This window comes from Amaranthus tricolor, chromosome 8 (genome assembly GCF_026212465.1).
Source record: "Amaranthus tricolor cultivar Red isolate AtriRed21 chromosome 8, ASM2621246v1, whole genome shotgun sequence".
Classification (NCBI taxonomy): Eukaryota; Viridiplantae; Streptophyta; class Magnoliopsida; order Caryophyllales; family Amaranthaceae; genus Amaranthus; species Amaranthus tricolor.
The window spans coordinates 21,828,420-21,843,120 of NC_080054.1; the positions used below are offsets into that span (position 1 = coordinate 21,828,420).

The following is a 14,701-nucleotide window of genomic DNA, read 5'->3' on the forward strand; positions in this document are numbered from 1 at the left end:
AATATTACAAGTATATTGAAGCAGAAGAAGTACGTACAATAGGGGCAAGTGTTTGTTATAATACTTAATTTTTTCAAACTAATTATTTCCTATGTTCCACTTATTTTGCATTAATTGTTATTTTGGTCCAATCCACTCATTTTGCATCATTTTTATTTTTAGACAATAGCGCAACACTTTCTTTTAATTCCACCGATACATTTTAACTCTCTTTTTTTTCATAAACACAATTCATTTTCTATCTTTGCAACAATTTTTTAATAAAAGCTTCATATTTTTCAAAGTAATTGTCAATCTCTTATCAATTTCAAAAAAAAAAAGTAGTTATATATATCACACATATTCACCTTACTTTCCATCACATAAAACCCATCATAATAAGAAAAGCAAGCTAATAAGTAACATATGGCATCCATTTTCCTGAAATCAACCACTACAATCTTATTCATTTTTTCAGCCCTTTTTATTGTCACAGAAGCCTTGGTGTTAGACAGCGATGGTGAGCCAGTGTTCAATGGTGGGCAATACTACATGATTCCCCAAAACATAGGCTTTGGAGGTGGCCTCACAAGAACAACAAAAGATGATTACACACCATGCCCTTACTACGTAACCCGAGATAAAGATGAAACCTCAAATGGTATGCCTCTTACCATTTCATCCCCTCTCAAAATATTGTACCTTCCTGAGTCTTCTTCAGTTAGCATTGCGTTCCAAGAAATGATTACTGTTTGTATTCAATCCTTGGGGTGGCGGGTCATCCCCGATGATTCGACCGGTAAACTTTACGTGGCTACCGGCGGTGGTAACTTTAACCGGAAGTTTTCTATTAAGCGAGCTGAAGGAGAGTCAAGGAATAATGTGTATAATATAAGGTATTTTAATGAACAATCAGGTAAAGCTAGTTATGTTGGGTTTTTTGAGGATGATGGACTTTTGGGTGTTACTGATGATATCCCTCTTAAAGTCATGTTCAAGAAAGCTTTTGATGTTATTGAACTTTGAATAGATAAGCTCTACTTCATCTTGAAATAATGTGTAAAATTAAAATAATAAGAAAGCTATGTTAAAGTTTCTCAAATTATTAGGGTTTGTCTGGAAGTCCTCCATGAAGGGGCTATTTTCTTCAGTTATGTATACTGTGTTTTTTTAATGTTTAATTTCAATCAAAAGAATAAATAATGATCGTACTAATTGAAGTTTCTCATATTAATAATACTTGACTTCTAGTTTTTGTGATGATTTATAACAATTGTTTGTTGGATTGGTTCATTAGTTAAGAATGCGGTTAATATTGTTGTCTTTTAAGCGAGTTAAAAAATTAAGTTATATATTGTTGATTTCTAATACAAGAGAGAAAGCAACAAGAGGTACGAAAAGGCTAAATTCTTATTATTATCATAAAGGAGAGTACAAGGAAAAACATCAGCAAGTTGGTGTCTAGTGGGAGGATAGGAATGCTCAAGTAATTCTTCCATGACCTTTTCCTTAGTAAAGCGACTATCTGATTCAATGTGTTTGGCTCTTTTATAGAAAACAGGATTTTTAGCTATGTATAATGCTGATTGGTTATCACAATGAACAATAATAGGTTTGAGATTGTCAATATCTAAATCAGCTAGTAATCTAACAAGCCAAGTAATCTCAGCAGCTGCTGGTTCTATGACCCTGTATTCAACCTCTTAGCTGGACCTAGATAAAGTATTTTGCATTTTAGATTTCCCGGAGACAAGGGATTGGCCAAGCATAATGATGTACCAAGAGACTGGTTTTCTTGTATCTGGGCACGATCTCGAATCACTATCAGAAAAAGCTCCCAAAGTGATCTTATTAGTAGCGTTAAGGATTATTCCCTTTTCATAGGTACTTTGACATATGATAACATATGTTTTAGAGCAAGCCAATAAGACTCCTTAGGTCTTTGCATGAATTGGCTAAGAGTTTGAAATAAATAGGCTATATCAGGCCTTGTATTTGTGAGAAAGTTCAGCTTTTCTATAAGCCGCCTATATGAGGTTGGATCATGTAGCAAGATTCCATCTAGGTTAGAGAATTTGATATTCATTGGGAGAGGTGTTGCAACCTTCTTGAGATATGTAAAACCACACTCATGTAATAGTTCCATTGTGAACTTAAACTGTGTAAGAATTATTTCTTTAGGAGTCCTGGTGACCTCTAGTCCTAGAAAGAAATGTCGTTCTCTTAGGTTTTTGATAATGCTAAATAGTGCATGCAGATGTCTTTTAATGTGTTGAATCTTCTATTGATCATTTCCAGTTAATATAATATCATCAACATATATGGCTAAAATGGTGATGTGATGATCTTGAATCTTGATGAAAAAGAAATAGTCATTCTTAGATTGAGCGTAGTTTTGAAAATTGAGTTCTTGAGTGAGCTAGGCAATCCATTGCCTAGATGCTTGTTTTAAGTCGTACAAGGATTTTTCAATTTGCACACCTTGTTGTTGGCAATAAGATAGCCTTGTGGTGGTTTCATGTATAACATCCCTGAATTTCGAGTAACTAAACTATATTATATTGCATAATAATCCTACCGAAATTTCGGCAGAGTTCCATTTGAAATATGAATTGCCTAAAATATTAATTTAGGACCTACGTCCAAATATAAACCTGTTTCAACAAAATATCCATTCCATATTCCAAGTTTTCAGCTCCACCTAGCTCAATCGCCAACACATCTCCTAACTCGAAATTTTAGGCGTGTTATTCCATGATTATTTAAGAATAATCGCTAAGGAAACTATCCATCCAACATCTAAATTATAACTTCAGTTAAATTATTACAACCTAACCAAAAAGATTTAGCGCAGATTAATATTTACACCTTTAAGTCTTAATACTAATTATACATAAAACTAAGGCGGAAAGAAATATTATAACTATATACACAAAATGAGTGGACGTAGCTCTCTGCCTGTACCCCGACTCTAACCTTCAGGTACCTGCATATAACAACATGTAATATCAGTCAAATAGGCTGAGCTAGATTCCACACTGTAAATCCAAACATATATGCAGATAGGATACATTTAATATATCCTACAAATCATTTACTTTTGCTAACACAATAATATAAAAATAATACATTATAAAAACACTTTTCTTTCATTTTTTGTTTTCATAAATCAAACAGTTTCTTTTTCTTTGCTAAATCATCTTCTTTCAAAATCTTAAAATCACCAGTCAAATCTATAAAATGGAACGAATTTTATTTCCATTGGGCTAGCTATGCCCTCTGGATAACTATTAGACAAAGATCCCTAGTGTGCACACCCCACAAACGGCTAATCCGTAGCAAAAGATCTAAGTCTGAGGTATTGATCAACGTACTCCCCCAACTATTATGTAGCGTCAAGATAATCCCGACGATGTTCCAATTCCTCGAGACATCGAAAAGGTAATCCCAACCGTTTTAAGAGATTAAACAATCTATAACTTTTCTGTAACTATTATATGATTTCAAAGTCCGAAAAACCACTTTCTATATTAGGAAGAACATCTCCCTGTATTTGAACCAATCTCAACAAAAGAGAAAAATACATACTTTTGTACTCTTTTCTCGTAACTATTAAAGATTTGAGTAAGAAATCTAACCTTTTAAATTACAGCAAACCAACTAGCACAATCAATGCAGCTCCTCAATGAAATCGGTATCTACAATATAAACATGTATGTGTTTAATAATCGATGGTACATAAAACTTGACTAGCTAATAAACTTTGTTTAATTTTATTTTTATGAAATATCAACTTTTTATTTGAATTTGATATAGCTTATTAGTATAATTAATTTAATTAAACCACTAAGTATCTTTACTAACCAAAGTAATATTCACCATATAAAAATACTCTCTTAGTTTATTAATCTATACTAAAATTCCTAATTTAATTTTAAAATTTCAGCAGAAACTTAAAATGGGCATAACTTCCTTCAACACTTCACCACGGAATCAAGTGTAGAATCTCGTAATGTAAGTATATTGGTTGATTTTTTGATTTTTTAGGGTTTTTTTTATTAGTTTTTGTTTAAATTCGAAGATGAATGGATTGCTTCTGGTGGTTATGGACGAATGGATTGCTTCTGGTGGTTATGTTAATCCTAAGAAAATGCAAGAAAATGTTAATATGTTGAATGTCCTCCTTCAGTTATTGACGTTCCTTGATGCAATGATGCTTATTCATGGATGAAGTCACTATTGCTGAGTGTTGACTAGTGACTACTATAAATTTATTTTATGTTCTATATTATAAAATTAGTGATGTACTTAACTATTGAAAATTTGTAATGTTTCGGATTTGGTGATGTATTTTGTTTACAGATTATCGTTTATCTTAGATTCTCAATTAAAAAAATACAAAAAAAAACCGTAGACCAGACCAGACCAGACCGTTCTAAAACGGACTGGTCTGGTCCGGTCTGGTGTATTGACTGGTCTGGTCTGGTCTGAAAAATTTCCAGACCGAAATTTCTGGTCTGGTCTGATTTTTCTGTCAAACCAGACCAGACCGGACCGTGTGCAGCCCTAACAACAATGGCATAAGAGAAAAGAAGATGGATAAATACAACATTAGTGAAACGCTTTTTTTCGAGGAGAATCACTCTTGTTGTGCTTGGGAAAATGAAAAAGTTTCTTTTTGAAATTCACAAAAGTTACTCTGCATTCTTTTTTTCTGTTCTTTATTTTAATAATTAATGAAATTTATAGAGTGGGCTGGGCTTGAGAATCCTCTCTCATAGAGACGGTCTCTCAAGAGACCAGCTGAAAACCTTTAGACTTCTTCATGCGTCTAAAAACTAAGCTCAAAACTTGTTTTTATCAGGCACAAAAACACCATTTAAACCATTTAGGTGTCGGTATAACAACATAATTTAGACACAAAAATGAGTCTAAAATTTGTGACGGTAAACTTTTAGATGCTTTAGCAATAAGCGTCTAGAAAAAGTTTTAGACGGATATAAAATCGTCGAAAATATCTGTAAATAAGCGTCAAAAAACGTTTTTTTTGTTGTGGCATAAAGTAATTAACTTATACAGACAATCAACTACTCGACTTACTTCCTCTATAATTTGACATTGACATAAAATTAAAAGTCTTGTATATTTTGAGGAAGTATAAGCTTAACACTGTTACCTTTATATATATATATATATATATATATATATATATATATATATATATATATATATATATATATATATATATATATATATATATATATATATATATATATATATATTTTATATATTTGGACTGTGGGCTATTATATGCACCAATTTGCATTATTAGAGTATATGCACCAATTTAACCCGATGTGTAATAAGGAATCAGGATAAGCATAACATTGCGTATGTAAACGTACCGTGGGCTATTATTAATGTACAATAGGAGCACATGTTAATTATAACATATATAATTCGAAACTTATAATTAACAATCTCTTATCAATTAAAAAAAAAAAATTACTTATATATATATATCACCCATCCTCACCTTACTTTCCATCACCATCACATAAAATCCATCATAAGAAAAGCAAGCTAATTAATTAGCAACATGGCATCCATATTCCTCAAATCCAGCACCACAATCTTATTCATATTTTCTACTCTTTCTATTGCCGCAGCAGCTGGCGGCTTTGTGTTAGACAGCGACGGTGAGCCACTATTCAATGGTAGGCAATACTACATGATTCCCCAAACCATAGGCATTGGTGGTGGTCTCACTAGAACAACCAAAGATGATTACACACCATGCCCTTATTACGTAACCCGAGATAAAGATGAAACCTCAAATGGTATGCCTCTTACCATTTCATCCCCTCTCAAAATATTGTACCTTCCTGAGTCTTCTTCAGTTAGCATTGCGTTCCAAGAAATGATTACTGTTTGTATTCAATCCATGGGGTGGGGGGTCGTTCCCGATGATTCAGCCGGTAAACTTTACGTGGCTACAGGCGGTGATAACGTTAACTGGAAGTTTTTGATTAAGCAAGCTGAGGAAGAGTCAAGGAATAATGTGTATAATATAAGGATTTATAATGAACAATCAAGTAAAGATAGTAATGTTGGGTTTTTTGAGGATGATGGACTTTTGGGTGTTACTGATGATATCCCTCTTAAAGTCATGTTCAAGAAAGCTTTTGATGTTATTGAACTTTGAATAGATAAAGCTCTACTTCATCTTGAAATGTTAAGTTTCATAAATTATTAGGTCTGGAGTGGAGTCCTCCATGAAGCTGTGTACTGTTTTCTTTAGTTATTTGTGTACTGTTTTCTTTCCATGTTTTAATCAAAAGAATAAATAATGTTAGTACATTAATTGAAGTTTATTTCTCATAATTATTTACTACTTCAGGGATGTTAATTAGCAAGTTGGCTTTTGCATTCACTTTTTAATAAAATTTTAGTTCTTATAATAATGTTTAGCAAATTGTTGGTTGATTTGTTTGACTAGATCGAATTGTGTATTGTTTTTATTGTCTTTTACTGTATTTTAAGCGAATTAGTATAGAAACTCGTCCAATATACGATTTTTAGTATTAAAATTTAAAAGTATTATAATTTTTAAACAATGATATTATTATATATTATCTTTATTAAGATGAAATGTACACATTAAAATTTTATATTCCCTCCGTTTTTAAAAGTTCTTCCCATTTAGAATCTTTCTATTTTCAGACTTTTTTTGGACAGAAATACCCTCGTACAAAATCTTGAAATTAATTCTTGCACGTCAATCAATGTGTTAATAAAGGCTAGTTTCATGATTCTTGCACGCCACACCATCTTCTTTCTCACAGCTAGGGATACAAACGGGGCGGGGCGGGGCGGGGCGGGGCGGGTATTGGAATTACCATCCCCATCCCCATCTGTTAATGCAATCCTCATCCCCGCGGCGGGTATAATTTTTGTCCCCGTCCCCGCCCCGATGGGTTTGTATCTAAAACCATCCCCGCCCCACCACCCATCTGGGTATCCATCCCCGTGTAATACCCATTTTCCCCACCCCACCACCCGTCAAATCCCCGCTTAATACCCATCTGTGCCACATATTTATATTCAATCCTTGTCTCAAACAAACGCATAACCAAAGTCTCAAACAAATATACATGTCTAAAACAAAAGTATTTCAATATCAACTCAAATCATCCAAAGTAAATCAATCCAAATTTAGGGTTTTGAAAATATTTTTTTTTTAAAATATAAACCGGATACCGGGTACCCGGTTTTCCAAAATTTGTACATATATTGAGGCGGGGCGGGGCGGGGCGGGGATGGGGCGGGTATCACCTAAAACCCATCCCTATCCCCATCCCCGCGGTGGGTATGAATTTTATACTCGTACCCGCCCCATGACCCATCAAACCGGGATCCATCCCCTCCCCGATGGGGCGGGGATGGGGCAGGTCTCCTATTAGACCCGCCCCGCCTGCATCCCTACTCACAGCTCCCTTCATCTATTGTAGTTTAATTCTTCAGTTTTAATTCCTTTCATCTTATTTCCTTTAAACGAGATAAATTTTAGAGATGTCAATATCAATGAACGAATGAAAGAAGGGTACGACTCTACTTAAGGGTCACCTATGTTCGATGGAAAATTCTATACGTATTGGAAGAATAGGATGGAAATCTTCATCAAAGCCAAAAACTATCAGGTTTGAAGAGTTACCGAAATTGGAGATTTTGAGGTAATTACTACAAACTCCAATAACAAAATCATTCTTATACCTATAACCGAATATGAAAAGGAAGATTTTCAGAAAATGGAGATGAATGCTTTTTCCATCAAATTACTTCACTGTGGTCTTGGACCAAATGAACATGACTGCATTTGCATCTGCCAAGCAGATTTGGGATCTGTTGAAAGTTACCCACGAGGGAACAAGTGAAGTAAAGCGCTCCAAGATAAACTTGTTAATGTCTAAATATGAAAGGTTCGTAATAGAACCTAGAGAAAGCATCCAAGAGATGTTTACCAGATTTACAAACATCAAAAATGAACTTGTCTCTCTTGGAAGACATATTCCCGCTGATGAACAGGCTAGGAAAATTCTACGAAGTCTCCTTCAAGATAAACACCGGAGAGCCTAAGTCACAGCCATCCAGGAGTCTAAAGATTTTACAAAGTTCAATCTGGAGGAGCTGGTTGGTTCCCTTATGACTCACGAATTGCATTTGGGAACAAAGGACAGTTCTCGAAACAAAGGCTTGGCTTTGACAACAACTAATCAAGAAGAGTCAGAATGTGATGAAGAGTAGGCTGCTATGTTAGTACGAAAATTCAAGAAGTTCTTTAGGGACATCATATATGCCAATCAAAGAAACAACAAGGAAAGAAGATCTGCAAATTCCAAACCCGACTATAAATGTGGAAGTACTGATCACTTCATCAAATATTGCCCAACATGAAAAAATAAAAAGGGCAAAAGAAAGGCAAAGGGAAACTGGAAGACTACCGATGAAAGGAAATCTCAATAAAACCAACTTTCGCAAAGCCATGATTGCAGCATGGGGAGAATTCGAGAGTGAAGCTGAGACAGAGATCCCCAAAGAGGAAGAAACAACCAATTTATGTCTCATGGCTTCACTCGACAGCAAGAATAAAAAATCTAAAGGAAAAGAGGTAATGTCTTCGAATTGCTAGTGGTCTTCCTAGGAATTTTTGGGCCGAGGCTGTTAATACTGCATGTTATATTTTAAATTGTGTACTAATCAGACCTATCACTTCTAAGACACCGTATGAATTTTTTAAAGGTGTAAAACCGAATATTTCTTATTTTCGTGTGTTTGGATGTAGATGCTTTGTTCATGTTAACGGAAAAAGAAACATAGGAAAGTTTGATGAAAGAAGTGATGAAGCAGTATTTCTAGGCTATTCATCTCATAGTGAAGCTCATAGAGTTTACAATAACAGAACTATGTGTGTAGAAGAATCTGCTCACATTCTTTTGATGAGACTAACTTTATAACAAGTGAACGGATACAAATAATTTTAAAATAGGTCTTGCAAATTTGGAAGATGATGAAGATGTACCTAAAGAGCAAGATCAAAGAGCAATCGGAGAACAACTGATTCAAAAAGAAACCGAAATACCCGACCAAGAAGAAAAAGCCGGTATATGAGGACCAACGAGGTGTTCCCAATACAATTGTTCCCAGAAATGAATAAAATGAATAGGTTGAACCTGAGCAGAATATCAATCAAGTCAAATTGTTCCTACAAGAGAATTTGTGCCAAACCGTGGAAACATCAAAACTCACATCCACTTGACTTGATGATCAGTGATTTAAATAAGGGCATACAAACCAGATCCCAAATGAGAAATGTTTGTGCACACTTTGCGTTTCTCTCAACATTGGAACCCAAAAATCACGAAGAAGCCTTAAAAGATTCCGAATGGTTTGATGCCATGCAAGAAGAGTTAAATGAATTTGAAAAGAAATAAAGTGTGGCATATGGAACCGAAACCAAAATACAAAAAGGTAATTGGGCTAAAATGGGTATTTGGAAACAACTTTGATGAACATAGAATCATAGTTAGAAACAAAGCGAGGCTCGTGGTTAAAGGGTACAATCAACAAGAAGGGATCGACTTTATAGAGACATTTGCTCCGGTAGCCAAGTTAGAGGCTATCAGAATTCTAATTTCATTTACTGCTTTTATGAATTTCAAGTTATATCAAATGGATGTTAAATGTGCTTTCTTGAATGGTTTTCTTAATGAAGAAGTCTTTGAGGAACAACCCCTAGCTTTGAAAATCCTTCTTTTTCTGATCATGTTTATAAGCTTGATAAAGCTCTTTATAGGCTACAACAAGCTCCTAGGCAATGGTATGAAAGATTATCAAAGTTTTTGATCGAAAATGATTTTGTTAGAGGTAAAATTGATAAAACCTTGTTTTTCAAAAATAGAGGTTCTGATATTTTGGTTGTGCAAATTTATATTAATGATATTATTTTTGGTGCCACCAATGAATTGCTGTGTAAAGAATTTGCTAATCTTATAAGTGCTGAATTTGAAATGAGTATAATGGGAGAATTAAATTTCTTCCTTAGTTTACAAATTAAACAAATGGCTAATGAAATTTTTATTCGTCAACAAAAATATATAAAAGAACTTCTTAAGAAATATTATTTAGATAAAGCTAAAACAAATCATACTCCAATGGCTACAAATGTTAGATTAGATGAAAATACAAATGATATTAATGTTGATCAAACCATGTATAGAGGCATGATTTACTCTTTATTATATCTAACCACTAGTAGACTCGATATTGCGTTTAATGTTGGTTTGTGTGCTAAATTTCAATCAAATCCCAAAGAATCACATCACATAGTAGTCTAAAGCATTCTGAGATATTTGAAGGGAACATATGACTTGTCCCTATTTTATCCAAAAAGTGATGTCTATGATTTGAAAGGTTATAGTGATGCAGACTATGCTGGAGATCTTATAAACAGATAAAGCACTTCAGGTATGGTATAATTACTTGGCTCTTGTTTAATGTCTTGGTGTTCCAAGAAACAAAACACCGTTGCATTATCCACCGTTGAAGCAGAATATGTGGCCAGTAGCTTGTTCCCAAATGCTTTGGATCAAACAACAGGTAAGAGACTTTGGTATTAAGTTTTATTAAAGGCAGAAGTTGGTTCACAACGGGAACAGGAGGATGCTTTGAGTGAGGGGGAAGCTTCTAAGGAAGAAAAGGGTGAGGAGCTGGATGATGATACATCCAGTGATGAGGAGGTCAGGATGTCTATGAAGAAGAAGTTGGTAGTAGTAGGCTAGCTTCTAAGGGTAAACGTCTAGTGGTTGGTTTAGATGATGACTCTTCCTCACACACAACCCTAGAGCCACAAACTACTGCACCTCCGTCTCCAAAACCGGCCACGCCACCTACACATCACATTCCATCACCTCCACCTTCACCTATTCCTTCTACACCTCCACCAACAACTGCTATACCTGCTTCACCACATCCACACACTTCACCAAGCCTTGGTTTTGCAGCTTTCTCTAATCCTTCCTCAGTTCTTGTACCTACCTTAGACCCTGTCCTCAACAAACCCTAGGATCTTCAGTCCAATTTTACTCCTTCCAGGATGAAGTTCGTGTCACTTTTACGTCTATTACTGACCAGCTCACTCAAATGGAAGCACATCTAGGTGTAAAGCTGGATACAGTTAAGGTCCAGACCGAATATGTGGACGAAGAAGACCATCCTACTGCTTGATCCACTTAACTATTATCTTTTTCTTGTGCTAAGTCTAACAAACAATCATTTTTTGGTTGTCTACTGTACCATGATGGGTACTGTACTGTATTTTGTTGGTTTCTGAACAATACTGCTCTCATCAACTTTTGGTCTGTAATGTTTAACCATTGCATGATTGTGATTGCATCTATTAGTATTAGCTTTACTTAACAACTGTTCCTTGCTTACCTTCTTTTGCTATACATATATAGTTAGTGCTGTGGTTTGAATGCTCCCCTCCTCTTTGAATGATGTCAAAAGGGGGAATAATTGTTCAAACTTAAGAGGTAGGCTTGGTGTATGACATTGTTCCTATTCTTCTTGATTGTTTTATCTAGATAAAGGTAATGTCAGTTAGATGATCTAGTTGGTTTGGTTTGGATGCTCTGATAAGATTATGCTTTGGTTTAGTAAAGTAGTGTTAGTTATTGTTTCCATTTTGTTCGCTCCTATTTTGTTAGCACTTAGTAACTTAGTAATTTATGTTTTTTATTTTAGATTATTTTTAGATTTATTTATGAATATTAAGTCGCATGTTTACTGCTTATGTTTTTATGATTATAATTATTTGAGTAATCTATTTTATTACAAGGTCTTAGTAAATTCTATTGTGATGATTTAATTTGCTAAGCTATATATAGAGTAACATTAATCTTTGGCTTACTCTATGACATTATATTTACTCTATTTTGGTTAAGTTTGTTGATAAGTTTGTCATCATCAAAAAGGGGAATTTGTTCGCCCTTTTAGTTTTTGATGATGACCACACTTAATAGAAATGACTGTATTTTAGAGATTGTGTGTAGGTCGATATTCGGTCTTGATAAAGATCGTTGATAGTGCCTACGACTTAGTCTATGAACTTTGCACATGTCAAAAGTATCCAAGGAAGTTAGAGAAGGAAGATCGTTGTAGGAAGTCAAACGTACACAAGAGGTATACTATTCCTAAGTTGATAATCTGACGATACTTGTCGATGAGTCGAGACAGTGCCTTGTTTCTAAGACTCAAGTCTGGAAGAATTAACGTCAGCTGAAAATTCTTTAAAAAATATTTTTCTAGATTTTTTAATTGATGTATGGGTGAGAATAATTTGTTGCGTCATTAATTTGATAAGCTAGTTGGCATAAGGATTTTATAACTTCTTTTAAATAACCGGCACTTTATCAAAAAGGTGGAGATAACTTCTCCTAATTTTTCTCCTCATAAATAGGCTTGAATTATTGGTTTTAAATAAGAAAAACTAACTTCCTAAGTTAGAAATTAAAACAGTACCTTTATTTCTTGCAACACAAGTTCCACTTACTCTTACTTAATTTTAGGATTAAGGATGTAGTGGGTAGTTATTTTTTCCCACAAAGCTACGTGAACTCCTATATAAAAGGGAGTTGTTTTAACCGGTTGTTTTGATGTGTGAGTATTAAGAAAAATATTTAAAAATATTTTTTGCTTAAAATTGCCAATAAACTTAATGATATTTCATGTGCAATTCATTAATTTTATCCTTAGGTATTTAGCTTTTGTAAAAGGGTTTTTGAGAGAATTGTTGTAACTAAACTTGGAAAAGTTTAGGGGAGGAGAGAGAAGCTTCGTGAGATCCAAGAGAAGGAGAAAGAGAAAAAGAAAGAGAAAGAGAAAAAGAAGGAGAAAGTGAAGTTGACCTAGTTTTGTTTATTTGTTTTATTTAATTGTAACTAATGGATAAAACATAGTAGAGAATTTGAAATCTCGAGGGTCGTGGTTTTTCCTTCTATTTAGGCTTAGAAGGTTTTCAGATAAAAATTGTGTTGTCTCTTTTTAAGTTTACGTATTTAAGTTTAAGCTTTCTAATTCCGCAAAACTATGGCAAAAACGTTTAAACTTATCAAATAACAACTTACCCTTCGATCCTCTTGTTATCTCTAAACGTTTTTACATAATCTAACAAAAAACTTAACATATTACCTACCGTATAAAAAAGTTAAAAGCTCAAAATCAGATCACCATACTAATTGAAAAAACATTTATCTATAATTTGAATAAGTTGAAATTTCAATTTTTGTGGTGATAAAAACGAGTGAAATAAACTATGTATATTTTACACTTACTATATTAATCTTCTATACTATTTATCGTTTTAGTACTACCTATTTGATTACAATTATTTAATTAAATCGAGGGAGTATTATAATTGGTCCGATCCTGGAATCCTGGCATACAATGTGATTTGTTCTTATCACCTATTTAATTACTTAATTGAAAGTTTAAACATAATGGACAAATAGAAAGTGGAGCAGGTGAGGTGAGTTTTGCGCGTAAACCCAACAATCAGAGCGTGTAATTCTTAATTATATCTCTAAATTCGCACATTTCAATGTATTATCTAACTAACATGCAGGCTCATGTTTGAGTGCCTGCTTAATCCAAGATCATGAGATTCGTGCGTGCCGGTTTCAAATGAAAAATAAAGATAGATATGAGTCCAGTGTCCTTAATCTCCATGCTTGCATCTTTAATTTACACCATTAAGGTGTTGGGATAATTATTATTTAGGGAAAAAAAAAGAATGGAATGGAAAAAGAAGAGAGAGGAATAAGTTGATGTAGGGATCGGAGGGTGAGTTCTCTAACGAAGGTGTTCATTGATTCGATTCATCAAATTGATTTCGAACGGATGTCTTTCTGTTCTATTGGATTTTTAGCTAATCAATTAGTTCCGGATTTCATGCCGCCTAGGTCATACTCGAGTCCAATCGGTTAGATATGGGTTGATCAAACAACGGTTATTCGCGTTGTCATGTTTGCACTGGTTTGTAGCCAGTTGAAGTTCGAGACAAGTGTCAATTAGGCTCGGGTTGTCATCAATATATAATTGGTTTGATATTTTTAGCCAAAAAATTGAGTTCGGCCTTTATTTTTCAAATAGAAATTGGTTACGGACTTTAATCGAACATGTCAATATCAGATTAAGTTGACAAACACTTTTTTAATTAATGTACGCTTATTTACCTATGAAAAATAATTATTAGTTGTTTTATCAGATGCATCAGATCATTATGTTTTAATTGTTTCAATTGGGGACGTATTTATCTGTTAATTAACAATTACTTTTTAAATCAGTTTTATAACAAAGTTGAATTTTGAGATTATTTATTCTAGGTAGTTCAAAAGTATTATAGAGTTTGCTTTGCAAACATTTGCGATGTATATGACCATTGAATCATTCACTTGTTTGTTTCTAAATTGTTACTCAAGTTTTATGGTGTCCATCAAATTTGGTGAAAAATAGTCTAATTAATACTTACTAAAGATAGTTAATAACAAATATTTGAAATTCTATATTTATTAAAGTTTATTTTTGATAATAGATTTTACTTTATTAGACCAACTATAAAATAATAAAATAATATATAAATCAATAATACTTTAAAATTAATAAT

General features: G+C 33.7%; 2 protein-coding genes across 2 annotated transcripts; both read left to right on the forward strand.

The window, feature by feature from the left end:
• Positions 1-405: 405 nt before the first annotated feature.
• Positions 406-1,005, forward strand: LOC130821653 (trypsin inhibitor DE-3-like). The gene has a single exon (XM_057687442.1). The coding sequence runs from the start codon at positions 406-408 to the stop codon at positions 1,003-1,005; it is 600 nt and encodes a 199-aa protein (XP_057543425.1).
• A 4,573-nt stretch (positions 1,006-5,578) lies between these two features.
• LOC130821654 (kunitz trypsin inhibitor 4-like) lies at positions 5,579-6,184 on the forward strand. Its single transcript, XM_057687443.1, has one exon. The coding sequence runs from the start codon at positions 5,579-5,581 to the stop codon at positions 6,182-6,184; it is 606 nt and encodes a 201-aa protein (XP_057543426.1).
• The last annotated feature ends 8,517 nt before the right edge of the window (positions 6,185-14,701 follow it).

Bases quoted from the DNA above. Each gene is read 5' to 3' on its own strand.
- LOC130821653 (XM_057687442.1), top strand. From the start codon at position 406: ATGGCATCCATTTTCCTGAAATCAACCACTACAATCTTATTCATTTTT.
- LOC130821654 (XM_057687443.1), top strand. From the start codon at position 5,579: ATGGCATCCATATTCCTCAAATCCAGCACCACAATCTTATTCATATTT.